Source organism: Dermochelys coriacea, chromosome 14 (assembly GCF_009764565.3).
Source record: "Dermochelys coriacea isolate rDerCor1 chromosome 14, rDerCor1.pri.v4, whole genome shotgun sequence".
Lineage (NCBI taxonomy): Eukaryota > Metazoa > Chordata > Testudines > Dermochelyidae > Dermochelys > Dermochelys coriacea.
Window position 1 is genome coordinate 9,550,647 of NC_050081.1, and position 19,034 is coordinate 9,569,680.

The 19,034-nt window shown below is 39.9% G+C and overlaps 1 protein-coding gene across 4 annotated transcripts in view; it reads right to left on the reverse strand.

The window, feature by feature from the left end:
• ATAD5 (ATPase family AAA domain containing 5) overlaps nucleotides 1–17,544 on the reverse strand; it is a 30,164-nt gene extending 12,620 nt beyond the window's left edge. Inside the window, exons 1-11 of one of the 4 annotated variants that reach the window (XM_043497458.1) lie at nucleotides 17,492–17,544; nucleotides 13,375–15,191; nucleotides 12,483–12,570; nucleotides 8,749–8,913; nucleotides 7,827–7,971; nucleotides 6,975–7,059; nucleotides 4,231–4,412; nucleotides 3,175–3,332; nucleotides 2,708–2,861; nucleotides 2,163–2,468; nucleotides 1,408–1,504 (exon numbers count right to left, since the gene is read on the reverse strand). In XM_043497458.1, coding sequence (XP_043353393.1) covers nucleotides 1,408–1,504; nucleotides 2,163–2,468; nucleotides 2,708–2,861; nucleotides 3,175–3,332; nucleotides 4,231–4,412; nucleotides 6,975–7,059; nucleotides 7,827–7,971; nucleotides 8,749–8,913; nucleotides 12,483–12,570; nucleotides 13,375–14,819 — 2,825 coding nt within the window. In that variant the 5' untranslated portion in view covers nucleotides 14,820–15,191; nucleotides 17,492–17,544. Of the gene's footprint in view, nucleotides 1–1,407; nucleotides 1,505–2,162; nucleotides 2,469–2,707; nucleotides 2,862–3,174; nucleotides 3,333–4,230; nucleotides 4,413–6,974; nucleotides 7,060–7,826; nucleotides 7,972–8,748; nucleotides 8,914–12,482; nucleotides 12,571–13,374; nucleotides 15,192–16,394; nucleotides 16,838–17,133; nucleotides 17,417–17,491 lie in introns of those variants that run through there. The other 3 variants (XM_038371177.2, XM_038371180.2, XM_043497457.1) reach the window with 3 other exon arrangements.
• Between the last annotated feature and the right edge of the window lie 1,490 nt (nucleotides 17,545–19,034).

Here is a 19,034-nt window from a genome sequence, read left to right on the forward strand (position 1 = left end):
TGCTGCAGATTAAGCCAATTACTTCTTGTCCTACTTTCAGTGGACATGGTGAATTATTGATCCTCATACTCTTTATAACAGCCCTTAACATATTTGACTGTTATCAGATCTCCCCTCAGTCATCTTTCCTCAAGACTAAACATGCCCGTTTTTTTTTAACCTTTCCTTATAGGCCAGATTTTCTAAACTTTTTATCATTTTTATTGCTCTCCTATGGACTCCCTCTATATCAGTGGTGGGCAACCTGCAGCCTATCAGGGTAATCCACTGGCGGGGTGCAAGACAGTTTGATTACATTGACTGTCCGCAGGCATGGCCCGGAGCTCGCCCGGAGCTCCCAATGGCCGCAGTTCATCGTTCCCAGCCAATGGGAGCTGCGGGAAGTGGCGCAGCCTACAGGTTGTCCACCACTGCTCTAAATTATGAACATCTCAAGTGATGCCTGAAACTGGATACAGTATTCTAGCTGAGGCCTCACCAATGTTGAGTAGAGAAGGACAATAACCTACCATGTCTTACATACAACACTCATGTTAATACACAAAAGAACGACATTAGCTTTTTTGCAACTGCATCACCATTGTTGACTCAGGGTTTGTTTTCATGTACAGTGTTACAGCAGTGCAGCTTTAGTGAAGACACTACTACGCCAACAGGAGAGCTTCTTCTGTTGGCATAGTTACTCCACCTCCCTGAGAAGCGGTAGCCATGTCGACGGGAAAAGCTCTGCTGTCGACGGGAAAAGCTATGTTGTCGACATAGTGCTGTCTATACAAGGGGGTTAGGTTAATATAACTACGTCGCTCAGGCATGTGGATTTTTCGCACCGAGTGATGTAGTTATACCGACATGGGTCTATAGTGTAGACCTGGTCTCATTCAATTTGTGATCCACTCAACCACCCAGATCCTTTTCAGCAGTATTACTGCCTACCTAGTTATTCCCCAACTTGTGGGTGTGCATTTGACTTTTTCACCTCAGGTGTAGTACTTTGCTTGTCTTTATTGAATTTAATCATGTTGATTCCAGACCAAATTCTTCAATTTGTTAAGGCCATTTTGAATTCTAATTATGTACTCCAAAGTGCTTGCAACCTGTCCAATCTTGATGTCATCTGCAAATTTCATAAGCATATTTTCCACTCAGTAATCCAAACCATTAATGAAACTATTGAATCATACTGGACCCAGGACAGACCCTTGTGGGACATCCTCCCAGTCTGACAGTGAACCACTGATAACTATTCTGAGTATGGTCTTTCAACCAGTATTGCATCCACCTTGTAGTAATTTAGTATAAGCCACAATTCCCTGGCTTGCTTATGAGAATGCCATGTGGGACAGTCTCAAAAAAACTCATTAAAATCAGTTATATGTTTACAATAGAATACATTTTCTCATATCTGACCTGTGTAACTTTTTTATTTCTGTTGAGTTCCCTATAAGTTCACTGGAGTCCTGAGGTTGATATTTTTCTGTCCAGAGCACATCTTCCTTTTCATCACCTATAGTGAATAAAATAGAAATTGTCCATTTAAAACATTTCTGCATCTAGAAAAACTAAGCTAGTTGAGTTCAATTTTATGATAGTTTTATAGCAGGCTTTTTGCAGGAACACCGGAATTAAGAGAATAAGAAGGGGGAAAATGGACCATCTCACACAACAAAAAAGAGCCAGGACACTTCTCAACAAGTGCTTAGAGCCAAATGCTGGTCGTTGCACACAGCCTGAGTAAGTGGGCTGTGTGCAGGGGACTATATGGAAGTTGGGGGGTAAAGGCAAAGAAAAAGAAATAATAGAATTCACCCCGTTGGAGGATCATGCACACAAACACATCCAAGTTCATGACAGTCTCCATGCATAGATTCATAGAGTTTAAGACCAGAAGGGACATCCATATCACAGACCATTAAATTTCACCCAGCTACCCCTTTATTGGGCCTGAGAGAGAGAGAGAGAGAGAGAGAGAGAGAGAGAGAGAGAGAGAGAGTGTGCGCGCGCGCACACACAGGGGCTAAGCAGGATGAAACTAGTTATAAAGAGACCTTTGGAACTGTGCTCTGCAGCACACTGTGGGGATTCCACGAGCCCCATCTAGGTCCATTAACTTAATATGGGAGCATTTTCTAAGAATTTAAGTAGCAAATATAAAAAAAAGTTACCAGAGACAGGGTTTAATTTTGATCCAAGTTCACCGTCTTCTGTTGTTTTAACACCAGATTCTTGGGGTTTATTTGTTTCCATGTGTGTTACTTTTTCTGTGTCTGCTTGCTTTATGCAGGATACTTGGGTAACTATGCTCTTGCGAGTTTTGGATTTTAATTCAGTCTCTACATTATCATCAATTTGTTTTCTTCTTTTTGATTTGTGGTCTTCGGGTTTTTTTCTTTTCCTCTTGGTTTCTTTCTGCTTTTCAGAACTTATTTGATCTAGTTCAGAATTTGTAGTTTCCTGGTCTTTTATGCATACTAATCAACAAAGAATAAAATGCATTACATCATTTCAAAACTTCAAATGTACTGACACAGTACATTTCTCACTGTTTCCTAAAATTTTAGAAATACTTTAATCTCAATGACCCAAAATAAGATTACTGTAGTTTTATTCAGACCATGTTTCTATTTATATATTTTTTAAAACATTTAAATTGTCCTGAAATTTACTTGTTTCTAAGTCATCAGTGGTTTTAGTTATATACATTACTAACCTTGTTTTTTATTTTTGAAAAGCAAATGTTCAGTTTGCTTTTTCAGAAACTGGCAAAAAACTTTTCGCACAGGAAACTGTGAGTTAGAAGATCTGATCTCTTCCAACAAATACTTCCTTATTATTTTGGGAAAAGCTGATCTCTGTCCAGACAACTGCAATAGATATAAAATAAAAAGCCATTCAAAATACCCAAAAGCATTGACCAAATAAACCTACATGAAAAAATTCACTATTAAAGCAGAATTGTTTAACTAGTTTGTTAAGCACAATGACTATAAACTCTTTGACATGTTATAACAGGAAGGAGCAAGCTACATTAACCAACTTTGAGTTAAATAAATTAATCATGGGCAGATGCCTTAATTAAGGCCACAGGATATTGTAAAAGAACAAAAGCCCTGAAAATGTAACCCATTTTGATTGACCCTTAGTGATTTTTTGCAATAAAAGACTAAAAATACTAACCACAATTGAAGAATTGCTGCCACTAGGTTTTGAATTTATAACTGAGAATTCACCAAGTGAAATAGTGAGTTTTGTGACATCAGTTACTTCAGTGTCTAGTTCTCTTAGCTTGGTTAGAAGAGGACAGGACGGTGATGTCAACCTCCACACCACACAACCTATGTAAGAATTGAAACATGGTTAAGAAAAAGTCCTTAATCCACGAACTCAGCCTCCTAGACCAAGTGAGAAGTAACTGCTATACCCTCAAAAACAAGCCTATTTAATTTACATTGCAACATCTTCACATCCCTATCAACTTCACGTTCCCACCAGCTAAACAATTCTGCATACCTTCCCATATACTTCCTCCTCCCACCTAGTGATCCTGGGCTCTCCCCACCCCTCTTAATACATTCTGGGCTCCTTTAGTTCTTTGCAAGGTTGACACTCCCCCAGTCCGATCCCCTCCAGGAGAAATTCAGTCATACTCCTTCCTCTTCAAGGGGACAGCTGCTGCTCCAACTACTTTGGTTCCTCTCTCTCATCCTCTTAAAAAGAAAGCATAGCAGCACAATCCCTCATCTCTTAAGGAAAAAGCAAGCAGCTCAGGGGTCCCTTTTGCTCCAAGCTTCTTTCAATGTTAGAGAAGTAGCAGCACCTGGACTGCTCTGGTTTTTCTTGTCCTGTTTCCCTTCAGAAAAGAATCAGCTGCTTCCATTTCCCAACTGGCCAAAAGCAAGATTTTTACTCTCTCTAAGTAAGTAGCTTTTTCAAGTCCTATTTTATTATGTATTATAACTTTTAAACATTCTATTTGTCTACTTAGGAATTTATATGTTCCATACTACTGAAGTATCTGAGCTCTGTTTTAAAATTTGTATTTGACAAGACTATTTTTTATGCCAATAAACTTATTTAGTTTTGTTACTGCAACACAAAAAAAAAAGTAGGAGCTGCCAATTATTCCATCGTAGTTATACTAAAAAGCTTTGTCTTTGAACCTTAAATTTTCAACATAGATCTCCTAAAGATCTACTTGAATTTACACAGGCTCATAGACAAATAAAAACTTACGATCATCCTTCTGCTGTATATGGACGACGGTCTGAAAACAGCTACTTGCCACAGAGTATGCTTCTAATACCGCTGCTTTCTTTGCAATGTGTCTTTTTAGAGACTCTGGCAAACCACTCATCAAAAATTCACGTTTTGCTTTGAACTGCTCATCATCTTGAGAATTTTCAGATGTATCTTGGCTTTAAATAAAATAAGTGACAATGAAAAGCAATCAAGCTACCAAGCATGCAGAGTTCACAACAATGTTTAATATGGATAAAGTTTACTTATCCCTACCAGCAACTAGACTCATTCCAGACTGTGACAGATATGCAACCCTGAATTAAGTTTAATACCTGTGGTATCCATTGTATTAAAAATGAAATTGTTCATGCGTTATTGTGAAATTGCATACAACTTCTCTAGGAGAAGGGGGATATGTTAACATAATTCTTCTGATTATCAGACCTTTGAAGCTTCACCCTGAAGAGGGGACCCATTGTCTGGCTGATTACCTATCCATGGTCTCTTCAAAGGTTCAAAGTGGATTTTCTAGAGACCAACAAACAAAGAAAGGACATAGGGATAAATAACTTTATGAACTGATAACTGATGAACTGATTCAAGGCTTTTGTTCTGATCCAGCTAAAGGACAGGACCTCTGGTCTATGGTGGACCCCCATCCTTAGGGAAGGACTGGAAAGACTTCGGCCCACTGAGGCCCCATAAGACTGGGTGCTTGTTCTGGGTTGAAGCTGTGATGAACATGAAACCAAAAAAACCCCTAGGTGGGGATTTGAAGGACCACTTCTACCAGAGCCTTTATTTTTATGAGGTTGAACATATTATATGTTTTTAATATATTTTCCCAGTTGTGCTTTTACCTTAAGAATAAAATATGCTTGCTTAGTAAGAACTGTGTGGTAACTTGTAACTGGGCAATTACACTGTTATTACTCTCTGAAAAGAGGGCAAAAAGAAACTTGCTTAGACAGTCGTTTGCTGGGAATAATACACTGAAGGCAGGAAACTGTTCAGCCTGGACATACCCCTGTCGGACGGGAGAGAGGCATACGTGTCTCCTCCAGAGAGAGGAAGTGGACAAGGGAGCCGAAACCCTGAGAGTGGGTGCCATTGCTGGACCATTGAGGGCAAATATAGGTATAGCTGCCCTGAACAGTGCCACAGACAATTTACATATTACAATTTCTGCTAAGCACTAAGGTTTACTAAGAGTAACAAACCTAAAAATGGAATATATACTCACCTTCCTGGTTCCCACAGTTCTAAGGCATATTTTGAGAAGATATGGTAGATATGGTATATCTTGACTTTAGTAAAGCTTTTGATACTGTCTTGCATGACCATCTCAAACAAACTAGGGAAATACAACTAGATGTATTTAGATACATCCTCCAACCTAGATGGAGCTACTATAAGGTGGGTGCATAACTGGTTGGAAAATCGTTCCCAGAGAGTAGTTATCAGTGGTTCACAGTCATGCTGGAAGGGTATAACGAGTATGGCCCTGTGGGGATCGGTTCTGGATCCGGTTATGTTCAATATCTTCATCAATGACTTAGATAATGGCATAGAGAGTACACTTATAAAGTTTGTGGACGATACCAAGCTGGGAGGAGTTGCAAATGCTTTAGAAGATAGGATTAAAATTCAAAATGATCTGGACAAACTTGAGAAATGGTCTGAAGTAAATAGGATGAAATTCAATAAGGACAAATACGAAGTACTCCATTTAGGAAGGAACAATCAGTTGCACACATACAAAATGGGAAATGATCGCCTAGGAAGGAGTACTGCAGAAAGGGATCTGGGGGTCATAGTGGATCACAAGCTAAATACGAGTCAACAGTGTAATGCTGTTGCAAAAAAAGCAAACATTCTAGGATGAATTAGCAGGAGTATTGTAAGCAAGACACGAGAAGTAATTCTCCCGCTCAACTCCGTGTTGATTAGGCCTCAACTGGAGTATTGTGTCCAGTTCTGGGCGTCACATTTCAGGAAAGATGTGGACAAAGTGGAGAAAGTCCAGAGAAGAGCAACAAAAATGATTAAAGGTCTAGAAATGACCCTGGAGTAAAGGAAGGGAAGACTGAAAAAATTGGGTTTGTTTAGTCGGGAAAAGAGAAGACAGAGGGGACATAGCAGCTTTCAAGTACGTAACAGGTTGTTACAAGGAGGAGGGAGAAAAACTGTTCTTCTTAACCTCTGAGGATAGGACAAGAAGCAATGGGCTTAAATTGCAGCAAGGGTGGTTTAGATTGGACATTAGGAAAAACTTCCTAACTATCAGAGTGGTTAAACACTGGAATAAATTGCCTAGGGAGGTAATCTCCATCATTGGTGATTTTTAAGAGCAGGTTAGACAAACATCTGTCAGGGATGGTCTAGATAATACTTAGTCCTGCCTTGAGTGCAGAAGGCTGGACTATATGACCTCTCGAGGTCCCTTCCAGTTCTAGGATTCTAAGATGTTTCATATTACAGTCATTAACAACTAAATACAGGTTTAGATTTTGAGCAACATAAAAAGGACCCAACAACAACAGTACAAAAATCAGCCTATAACATTTTAATATGCAACGTATCAATTGATATTGAAACCCAAAACATTTTTACTATACTTTGATGTGCACTTTAAATATTATGTAACATGACAGGCTCACAAAGAAACCTGGATATTTCAGTATGACCATGAAAGAATTCATTTATAATAAATCACACACAATTTGTATTGGACTGACCTGCTTTCATCAAAAATTACGATTGGTTCATCTGCAATGTTTTGAGCTTTTTTGCCCAGGAATGAAGGTGGGACTCTTATTTTTCCTTTAAAAAGAAAGCAGATTTGGATTAGTACTAACATCCAAAAAATTGCTACTGTTATGTTTCAGAGTAGCAGCCGTGTTAGTCTGTATTCGCAAAAAGAAAAGGAGTACTTGTGGCACCGGATGCATCCGATGAAGTGAGCTGTAGCTCAGGAAAGCTTATGCTCAAATAAATTTGTTAGTCTCCAAGGTGCCACAAGTACTCCTTTTCTTTATTGTTATGTTTTCATCCTAATTTCATCTCCCTATCAGATTATTTTTGTGTTATGTATAGCAATATTCCTAAAATCTAATATACTTTTCTTCATGAGAGACTTATTCGGTAACTTAATTCCCTTAAAGCTTTCTCGCTCTAGAAACACTGTCAACTTAAAAACTTCTGCCTAAAAATATTTTACTTAGCACTGTAAAATATTTGTCTCTAGTTTCACTTTTACCTTGCGAGTCAGACAGTAATTTGTGCATAGTCAGCTTCTCCTTCAGTTCAAGTGTATAAAAGTATGATTATAAAACCACATAAATTAGCAGGATGACAAAGAGGAATGGTAGAGTACCAGAAATAATTTTAGTTTCTTTAAATCAGAGATTTCCAAAATTGTTCTATTCTATTTAAAGCACACTGTCAAGAGGACACATACGCAGTTTCTTTGTTATTAATTACATATTAGTGTAGCACACAAATCAGAAGTCAAAGGAGGTCTTGGTGTTCAAGATTGGCACTTTATACATTGAAATAAAAATTAAATGTGTTTATTTAAATCCAATTACCGTGTGAGCTCTTAGTAACCTTCATATTTCTAGATTTTTTCCCTAATACATCATTTAAACTTCGAAGTTTCTTTTGCTTTTTCTCCACACTCTGTGTAGAAGCAGTGGTAATACTTGGGCTTGAGTCTAAAATTATCACTGAATCCTGGACAGGAAACAAAAAGAAATTGATAAAAAATGAAATACAACCTCCTCCCCTAAATTGTTCCTTTTACGGTTTCCAATTGTGAACACTACCAATTAGTGATAGGTATTGCTGGAGCTGATAGAGCAATTTTTGAGCTTTGCAACAGTGTCTATGTAATAGTTCTACTTGTATTTCCTACGAAGGGGTATAAAGTTTTAGGGAAAAAATCAGCTCAGGCAGCAAGTACCTGAGTGAGCTTTTTTTCCTACAAAAAGGAAGTAAGGAATATTGTGAAAGTTGGTGTGATTTTAGAACTTTTTTCAAAGATTGCCCATGAGATGTCATTCTGTTTAGGAACAGTCACACTTATAGGTCATATATTTCTGGCATGCCCCATCCCTTTTGGTTGTAACTACTAGGGATATTAAAGAAACCAATATCCTGCGTCTTCTGGTTAAATGACCGGTTTCCTGATTAATAAAATTGACATTTTTTACTCAAAGTAAAAACCACAATGAGAACACTATAGTAAGCTATGTCCAATACCTGTTAGAGTCTGATTCCACAGCCCATGTGGTTGCAGGAATGATCCCTTAATCTTCAGACCCAGCTCATTACCAGTTAATAGTGTAAAACCAAAACTATGCTACCACATCATCACCATTCATTTCACATATCCCTCAGCAGAAATATGTACATAGGATAAGACATTAAAACTAAATTATTGCTTAAATGAGACTATCTAAACTTTAAAAGAAATATGGATTCTATACTACTCAAAATTTGCAAACTTACTTCATTTTCTTGGAATTTTTTCTTTTCAGCAAGAGCTTGCTGTCGAGACGAGCGTCTTACAGGTGTTGGGGTGTCTTCATTAGCCTTTGATTTATTATGTTGTATGGCCTTTGCTTTTTCAATCAATTGTTTCGCTTTGGATATATTTTTAGAAGTATAGCTCATCTATCAACGAAGTAGAAAATAACAAAAACGCCTGACCATTTATAGCCACGTGTTCTACATTTAAATAAAAATCAGTCTACATAAATTCATAGATTCATAGATACTAAGGTCAGAAGGGACCATTCTGATCATCTAGTCTGACCTCCTGCACAGCGCAGGCCACAGAATTTCACCCACCCACTCCTATGAAAAACCTCACCCATGTCTGAGCGATTGAAGTCCTTAAATCATGGTTTAAAGACTTCGAGGAGCAGAGAAACTTCCCTCAAGTCAACCATGCCCCATGCTACAGAGGAAGGCGAAAAACCTCCAGGGCCTCTCCAATCTGCCCTGGAGGAAAATTCCTTCCCGACCCCAAATATGGCGATCAGCTAAACCCTGAGCATATGGGCAAGATTCACCAGCCAGATACTACAGAAAATTCTTTCCTGGGTAACTCAGATCCCATCCATCTAATATCCCATCTCAGGGGATTTGGCCTATTTACCCTGAATATTTAAAGATCAATTACTTACCAAAATCCCATTATCCCATCATACCATCTCCTCCATAAACTTATCGAGTAGAATCTTAAAACCAGATAGATCTTTTGCCCCCACTGCTTCTCTTGGAAGGCTATTCCAAAACTTCACTCCTCTGATGGTTAAAAACCTTCATCTGATTTCAAGTCTAAACTTCCTGGTGGCCAGTTTATACCCATTTGTTCTTGTGTCCACATTGGTGCTGAGCTTAAATAATTCCTCTCCCTCTCCTGTATTTATCCCTCTGATATATTTATAGAGAGCAATCATATCTCCCCTCAACCTTCTTTTAGTTAGGCTAAACAAGCCAAGCTCCTTGAGTCTCCTTTCATAAGACAAGTTTTCCATTCCTCAGATCATCCTAGTAGCCCTTCTCTGCACCTGCTCCAGTTTGAATTCATCCTTTTTAAACATGGGAGACCAGAACTGCACACGGTATTCTAGATGAGCTCTCACCAGTGCCTTGTATAACGGTACTAAAACCTCCTTATCCCTACTGGAAATGCCTCTCCTGATGCATCCCAAAACCGCATTAGCTTTTTTCACAGCCATATCACATAGGATGACTATGAGTTGCCAATGATCAACCAATACTCCGAGGTCCTTCTCCTCTTCCGTTACTTCTAATTGATGCGTCCCCAACTTATAACTAAAATTCTTGTTATTAATCCCTAAATGCATAACCTTACACTTCTCACTATTAAATTTCATCCTATTACTATTACTCCAGTTTACAAGGTCATCCAGATCCTCCTGTATAATATCCCGATCCTTCTCCGAATTGGCAATACCTCCCAGCTTTGTATCATCTGCAAACTTTATTAGCACACTCCCACTTTTCGTGCCAAGGTCAGTAATAATAAGATTAAATAAGATTGGTCCCAAAACCGATCCTCGAGGAACTCCACTGGTAACTTCCCTCCAACCTGACAGTTCTCCTTTCAGTAGGACCCATTGCAGTCTCCCCTTTAACCAATTCCTTATCCACCTTTTGATGTTCATATTGATCCCCATCTTCTCCAATTTAACTAATAATTCCCCATGTGGCACGGTATCAAATGCCTTACTGAAATCTAGGTAAATTAGATCCACTGCATTTCCTTTATCTAAAAAATCTGTTACCTTTTCAAAAAAGGAGATTAGGTTGGTTTGGCACGACCTACCTTTTGTAAAACCATGTTGTATTTTGTCCCATTTACCGTTGACTTCAATGTCCTTAACTAATTTCTCCTTCAAAAATTTTTCCAAGACCTTGCATACTACAGATATCAAACTAACTGGCCTGTAGTTACCCGGATCACTTTTTTTTCCTTTCTTAAAAATAGGAACTATATTAGCAATTCTCCAATCATTCGGTACTACTCCTGAGTTTACAGATTCATTAAAAATTCTTGCTAATGGGCTTGCAATTTCAGGTGCCAATTCCTTTAATATTCGTGGATGAAGATTATCTGGGCCCCCGATTTACATCATTCTTAAACCTCATGTTGCATACAGTTTACAAGGACGTAAAATGATTATGGGAATCACTGTTTTTCCTTAAGGGAAATCTTATTTGGTGCCATCTTATGCAAGCACATTATCAGGAGACTCAGATTCCCAGGCCAGAAGAGGCCATTGTGATAATCTAATTTGACCTTCTGTATGACACAAGCCATAGGTTGTTCCCCAAAATAGAGAATATTGGTTAAACTGTGATCATCATGAGGTCCATAACTCTTACAAGTCTATTGCTATCACTGGCTACCGCTTTCACAAAGACACCACACAAGTTATCAGGGCAGAAAGGAAGGGATTGCCGATAGATAGATAGGTGTGGAGCAGCAGCAGACAAGATATAAACATTGAATTAAAAATAATTTACCGCCCATGAAAGGCGCCTAACTGACAGCCATACAAAGAGATTTTGTAATTTATCCATGAAACAACAACTAGAGCACAGGCAATAATAATTTAAGCTTTCTTGTACTGCCCCCAATATGAACAACCCAGTTCTGGAGGCACTTGGGTCTCTGTGAATAATCTTTGCTCCTGCTGCTGAAAATGCCACCTAGAATGCCAGGTAGTGCCAAGTCTAAGGTGGCTTGTTTCTGCCATATAACTGTACTACAGTATCATTCTGATAAAGATTTCTCAGGTACATTGTTGAAAGCAGCTTCACACCTACTGAAACACATTCAAGACTAAGGTACTGCATCAGCATCACAACTGTATACTGGTTATCTGTCCACTAGAAACCAAATTCAGCCCACCCATGCTGGAGGTGTAAACCTATGAGCTAGAAGAAGAGATGAATGAAGCTGGGAGGCTCCACCAGCGAGGTCTGGTTGGTGACAAAAAGCCCAACCTTGCCTATTTGGAACAAGATGCTGAATTTTTTGCCAGGAGGCTATACCTGGGCCCTGACCGGAGACTCTATTTTGTATCAGCCTCTGGTCAGAAGATGCCTTATAACTGAAGCTTCACTTCCTTCCTCAGAGCAGCTAGAGAAGGAGCTTTCTGGCTCTTGATATCCCTGCACAGCCGCCTCAGTGATGTCTGTCAGGAAGAGATATCAACAACTCTACCCTTCCCTCCTCCCTACAGCCTTCGGTATTTGATTCTTTTTCTCTAATTAAGAATTCCAGTGCATGCCTCAGTTGCTACTTATGACTTTCCCAAGCTACAGCAGGAACCGGACATGATTGTTGACAGTTTTACTGCTGTCCACAGTATCCTGAGTAACAGCAGTAAAACAGAAGTCCCATTTCACTCAGATGAACCTTGATAAAGCTTATGCCACTGGACCCATCTTCCTGCAGACAGACATTGCATCTGATTGCATGCATCTTTCAAATGTTTTATTTTTAAAACTTTAGCTTAAGTTCTGTAATAATTCAAGACGTAGGTCCCCTCATTTACCATTGCACCTGAAGCGAATGGATTTTCCAAGTTTTGGTTTATTAACTTTACACAATTGGGAACAAGAAGGTGCTACTCTTATTTACTTTAATGTTCTACAAGTGACTTCTCAAACAAACACACAAAAGACTTGATTATTTAAGCTACCTTTATATTTCTTGGAGTAAATTCTTCATTTTCCATTGCTTCAGCTTTGTCAGATTTTTTAGATGCATTAATTCGAGTAAACCTCATTCTAAACAAGGAAAAAATCATGAAATTATTTTTTTTAAATGAGGCCTCAGTCTCCACCCCAGATTCATTGGAATTTAAGACTGACTGCTGTCAACAGAGGCAAAAAATCCTAATGAATAAAGGAGCTAAATGTATTTTTCCTTTGAGTACAGGCATAAACCCAAATGATATTAACATTCATGTCAGAGAGAGAATATTTGTGTGTCAAGTTACTGTAGTTCATTTATTCTTAAAGCTCTCAGACACAGAATACAAACTTTTGCTTCCCTATCCCATTCTACTGATTTAAAAAAAAAACCTGGGGGAAAAAAAAAAAAAAATCAGAATTTTGACTTGGGTAAACAAAGGAGGGAATTCTTAGCTGTCTGAGGATACTTAATCTTGCACACCATTTTCTACTTACCTATTGTGATCCGCTTTTCAACAGATTAGCAGAAGTTACAACAGCTTCCCATATGCCAAAACTGCAAACATGCTCCAGAATGTAACAATATTCTTTCATCTACGGAAGAAATGAATCTCCAGTCTTGGACTAAGGACCTGATGCTGCAAAGTTCCAGGTATATACAGCAGCTGCAGCATAGGGCTCTACTAGTTCTAAGACCAGTCAAAAGTTCAGTTCTTCCATGTTACTATTCAACCAGCCCACTAATTTGTAGGAAACCTAGGAATGCTTCTCAATCCACTTACCATCTATATCCCACCTTTAAGGCTGAAATTTATATAAATAAGCAACCATTCTAGTCGATAATAATTATTTACCATGGCAAAATATACTAGATATTCTAAAAATGCAAACTTTTACCTTATAGGGCTCTTTGCATCAAAGGGTACTGTAATCACCTCAGCCTTATACATGTTACTTTTCCTCAAGGATCTATTGCTTGATTTTGGTGTGGAAGCATATAGGGGACTATCACCTAGTGCATTTTCAGAAACAGTATTACTAATCCTAGCTTTTTCAGGTGTAATATTTTTGAAGGTTTCAATTTTCTTTTGCCTTAGGCTCCTCCTTAATTCATTCTGTTTCGGATGTGATAAGATTCTTATATCATCTAAGGTTTTTTCCTTAATATGAGCATTAGCCCCAGTATTTTCGTTATTTTCACTATTATTCAAAACATTTGTTTCTTTAGTCTCCAAAACCTTCTTTCCTTTCTTTTTAAGCATATTAGTTCTCTCCTTAGTAGTACTACTTTTTTTGGTACTACAATGTGAATGTTTGTCAATATAATCCTTTAGTATTTCACTTTCATGTCTTGTATTTGAGGCGGCTTCACTTTCTTCCATTCCCTCATTTTGTTTTGAAGGCTTTTCACTGACTTCCTTCAGTTTTCCAGGTATTTTTTTAACTCCACTTTTTACTGTATCAGATGTTGGTTGTCTAAAAGCTTTCATAAACTGATGTCTTTCTTCTACAGTACATTTTGGCTTCACAGCCTCAGGACCTACAGCTTCTAATACAGCTAACTCCAATTCTTCCTCCTCTATAACTACATTAGATTTTCTTTTCTGAGTCATTTGTTCAGTCTGTTCAATCTCTAAAACAGATGGACTGCTTTCTCTTTCTATTTCATACCCTTTTTGCTTCAAAAAGATAGAAGCTATTTTTCTAGAAACCTTTTGCTCTTTTAGGAGAGAGGGAGATTTTAGGGGAACGGGATGAATCTGTGCAAGGACAGTTACTGTCCTAAGAGGTAGTTGCTGAGACTCCTCGCCATTTTCAGGGTCACTAGTACTACCACTTTTGTCTGTTTCACTTGCTATAATAAAATTGTTTAGTGTTGGCATTCTGGTTTCTGGAATTTGATCCACTTTACTTTCTCCTTGACTTTTCAAAAAGTCCTCAAATGATACTGTGACTGTACTATCATTTAACTGTGATGTCTTATCCACATTAACTTCAAAACTTGAATTACTTACAGTACTCTTACTTTCAATTATTTTAGAAGATGTGATTTGTTTTTTATCTTTTAGTTCCTTTTCATTCAGCTGGTTTTCAGAGGAGGAATTTTCAGACAAATCAGTATCATCTTTGTGCTTTCTCTTCCTTGATTTCTTTAGGTAATTTTTTGATACATTTAGTTCCGATCCAGTTTTCTTAGCATCTTTTCTGCAGGTGACAGTGTTCGAAGAGTTTTTGCTTTGCTGATTATCTGCTGCTAATTCTTCTACACATTTTTGGGCAAGTAAAGCAGAAGCACTGTTAGCAATAAAACTTGTATTTAAACATTCTTCCTTCGGTTTCATCACATCTGTACTATCATTGCTATTAATTTCTATCACACATTGATTCTCAGGTGTTTTAATATCTCCTAATTTGCTATTTAAATTAACTCTCTTCCCTCTCCTTTTCAGCTTTGAAAAAGATTTTGAAGACGGTCTCAAAGGTGATTTACAATCCTTGCCATCATCAACACACAGCTGGTGAGACTGGTTTATTTTATTTTCTCCAACTCCAATGAGTAAAGTGGTCTTCTCATTTGTAGAAGTCTTTTTAAAATAATCCAATATGTTGTTAGATTTTGGTGGCGACACTTTATCCACTGTTCTTGCTAATGGTGAAAAATATTTTGTAATTGTTTTTATAGGGGGATCTTCCTCTCTTCGTTTCTTGCACGGCTATAGGAAAGAAAAAAAAATCAACGTTAATGTTAACAATGAGTAATAGTTACTTAGACTAATGAGGTATGTAAGGTGGTAACACTGAACAGTACACATTGCCAAACTATTTAACAGGATAAAAGAAAAATGCAAGTCTTTCTCTAAGGACAGCTCATATGTTGGTGCACTTCAACATTATTACACTCTTTCCAACAGATGTTTCAACTTTAGATAAAACTATCCAGCAACTTGGGTAGGGAAGCTCACTTGAAATTCACTCTGAAGCGTAGACCCCTTCACAGCCACAAGAAAGTTAGTGAGACTCTGCACAGAGGTCTGCCTGCAGGAAGTTAATTGCATGATCAGGGCCTAAAACAGCTCTGAAAGGATCCTGGACTACCTTAGTTAAGGAAGCCTATCTTCAAGAAAAATGATCTATGATTAAGTTTTTCAGGGCAGTGACCAAAGTGACCTTTGTACAGCACCTAGTCAAACCTGATATTGATTGGGGCGTAAAGGCACTATTGAAATGCAAATATTAATATTAAAATATGTCTCAAGGAAAAGAAATTACGCATTCCAATTTTTTTTTCAATAAATAGAAAAAAAATCTGTTACTTCTTTCTCCAATATATAAGTAGTACCACTTATTTGTCATACTATCACTGAACCAACTTCACAATGTACAAATGTCATTATTTTGTAATAAATTGTTATGCTTCTTGCATTTGCCTGTGAATTTGATAGTAAGGGATGGTCTACACTCAGTTCTTGTACTACTTTACACTGGTTGGAAACCAGTATAATTAAAGTGGTACAACCTCTTAGAGTGGATGCAGATGTACTAGTATAAAGGTCCTTAAACCAGTACAAATTATTCCCCTAATTTTAAGGTAACAAGCTATACTAGAATAAGGAACCATCTTTATACCAGTATAACTGTTTCTATAGTAGGGTGTACAAATTATCTATTTCAGTAAAAATCAATCACACTCGTAACCAAAGCAGTTAAAAATCAATAAAAATATTGTGGATAGACGAGGACTTAAATATCAACAACACACTACACTTTGCTACACTTTTTGTTGTAGGAGATAAATTGAGTGGACTCCTTAAGCCTTCAGTGAATCCACAAACATTATGAATGAAAAGACTTAGCCATAACTTTGGTAGTATTAGTGATATATAAATTCAAGGTAACAATTGTTATTTGACATTTACCACTGGGCTGCTGGGTTGGTGGGACGCAACAGGACAACATTTTCATGTTGAGTCTTCATGTCTTAGCTCAATAATATTCAGCATTTGAAGATGTTTAACACACAGTAAAAAAAAAAAAAAAAAAAAAAACCAAAAAAACCCCCAACAACAACCCCACAGTAACTACTGATGCAGCACCAGCATGAAACATACATCCCACAGAACCAGGACATCTGTAAACGGCAATACCATACCACGGGAAACCCACAATGCCGCATTGTGAAGCTGCTCCACAGCGTCACATCAGAGCCCCTGAACCTTTTCAGACGGCAATAGCAAACCGTCACTTTATGAACATTATTAGTCTTACCAGAGTGCCTAGGAGCCCCAGTCACGGCCCAGGAGCCTGTTGCGCTAGGCGCTGTACAGCAAGACCGTCCCTGCCCCATCACATCACTGATTTGTCCCACCACATGACCCCCATCAGCCCCCCAAACAACCCACCAGTAACATGTCCCTCACCTCGCTGCATCCCAACTCCTTGCTCCCCACAGCCCCTGACCTAGAAGGCCCACCTCACAGCACCACAACAGTGGGATCAGGACTCCCGCCCCCGCATTTCAACGCCAGAACCCTGCCCCGGAGTCCCCGCAAGCGCCATGACCCCCCCACCCCAAATCACTCCCTTTCCCCAGCCGGGCCCCAGCTCCCGAGTCCTCCAGTTCCTCCGGCACAGAGCGCCGTAGGGCGGGTGTCTCACCGGGGCGTCACTGTCCTTCCCCGGGGCAGAAGTAGCCGCCGCGGCCATGGTCACTCTCCCCACCATCCCCCCCCGCGGCAGGGGGAGAAGCAGGATCCCTCAGTCCCAGGGAGACCCCTGGCCCAGAGCCATGGGGCAAGAGCGCCCGGCCCGGCCGAAGCCGCCTGACAGGAATTAACGCGCGACGGAAGAACCCAGGCAAAAAAGCGCGCGCGGGACAGGTTCGGAGAGCCCGGCGCGACGGCGAGGGGGGGGGGGGGCGAGGCCAACGGGCCCACGTGACCCAAGCCGACCTACACCTCAAGACTTTCCAGCATCACGTGATGCTGGCACGGCTCCGGCCGCCTCAGGGACTCGCCTCCCGACGGTCACGTGGTCTAAGCGCCCACTGGTCACGCCTCCTCCCTTCGTGGAGTCACGAGGCCTAGCGGCGAAGCAGGGGCTTGTCGCTGTCAGTTGGGTTTTCGCGCCGCCTGCACGTTGATGAAAAGGGGGGTGGAGCGCGTACAGCGTCCTGACGTAAAAACGGAAGGTAGAAATGGGAGGTAATAGAGGCCAAACTTTCTGCAAATGCAAAATAGCTTCATCTCCGTCATCTCGGGGGGGGGGGGGTGTCCCAGAGGAGATGGTCTTAACGGGCCTCTCCTTAGAAGTGCAGCGTGTAGGTCACATGCTCCCACTGCCTCCTGGCCCTTGAAATCACCCTGGGGTGCCCCCACAGTACACCATCAGTCTCGGAGTGAGCTGGCCTTCTAAGGGGGCTGGGCTTGCTCATCTGTGCCAGGTTTGGGTGACAGTAATGAAATTTAGCTGGGTCACATGCTGGAGGAGCACATGTGTAAGAACTAGGTGTGTTGTATGTACAGTGGCTGTCTGTGGCCATTCGGAGGCAATCTGATGAAGTGAGCTGTAGCTCACGAAAGCTTATGCGCTAATAAATTTGTTAGTCTCTAAGGTGCCACACGTACTCCTTTTCTTTTTGCGAATACAGACTAACACGGCTGCTACTCTGAAATCTGAGAGTGCATCCTCAGTTCAAGAGGGAGAGGCTCGCTCGACAGTCGGAAAAGGGCCAGTGAGGAGACTGAGTTGGGTAGGTGGGAAAAGACCCTGGGAAAGAAAGAGTGGGCAGTTTGGGATCTCTACCCTACAACCCAATGGTTTAGGGACCTATAGTAGAAGGTGAGAAGGGACTGACTGGAGCCTAGGAAGGGAAGAAGCTGAGCCCAAAAGAAGGGCTAAAGACTGTTTAGGAAGAGGTCTTTCTGGCGAGAGTTTTGGGTACCGGGGAGTGCCTGCTGTCTTCCCAAAATCATGAGCTGCATTAAACTTTTTTTTTTAAATTGATTTGAGTCTTTTGATTAGCCATGAGCTCTGAAGCAGTGCTTCCTCTGTGCCTAGCACAGTAAGGCCTCAGTCCTGATTCATACTTTTGGGTACTACTGCAAAATAAGATTGTGATTACGCAAAAACTTATGTGTGTGTTTAATGTAATGCACTGTGAAACTTCAGTGGACCACTCATGGTGTATTAAAATCAAGCACATGTGTAAGTTTGCACACGTCGTAGGTCCTAAATAAAATGATATATATGAGAAAGAAGAGGCAGCATGAGCTAGCGGCTAATCTAGAGCACTAGATTGAGGCTCAGGGAGGCATATTTTTGTTCCCTGTTCTGCCACTAACCTGCTGTGTGACACCGAGGCACTTCACCTCTCTATGCCTCACTTTTTCCTCCCACCATTTGTTAGCCTAGTCTGTTTAGAGTCTGCTTCTTGTTATGTATTTGTACATTGCCTAATATAATGGGACCTACTATAATATAATATGATAGGGCCTGGGTCAGTATAGGTGTAGAGGTCAACCCAGAGTTACTTGCAGTATCAGGGCCTTAAGTGTATA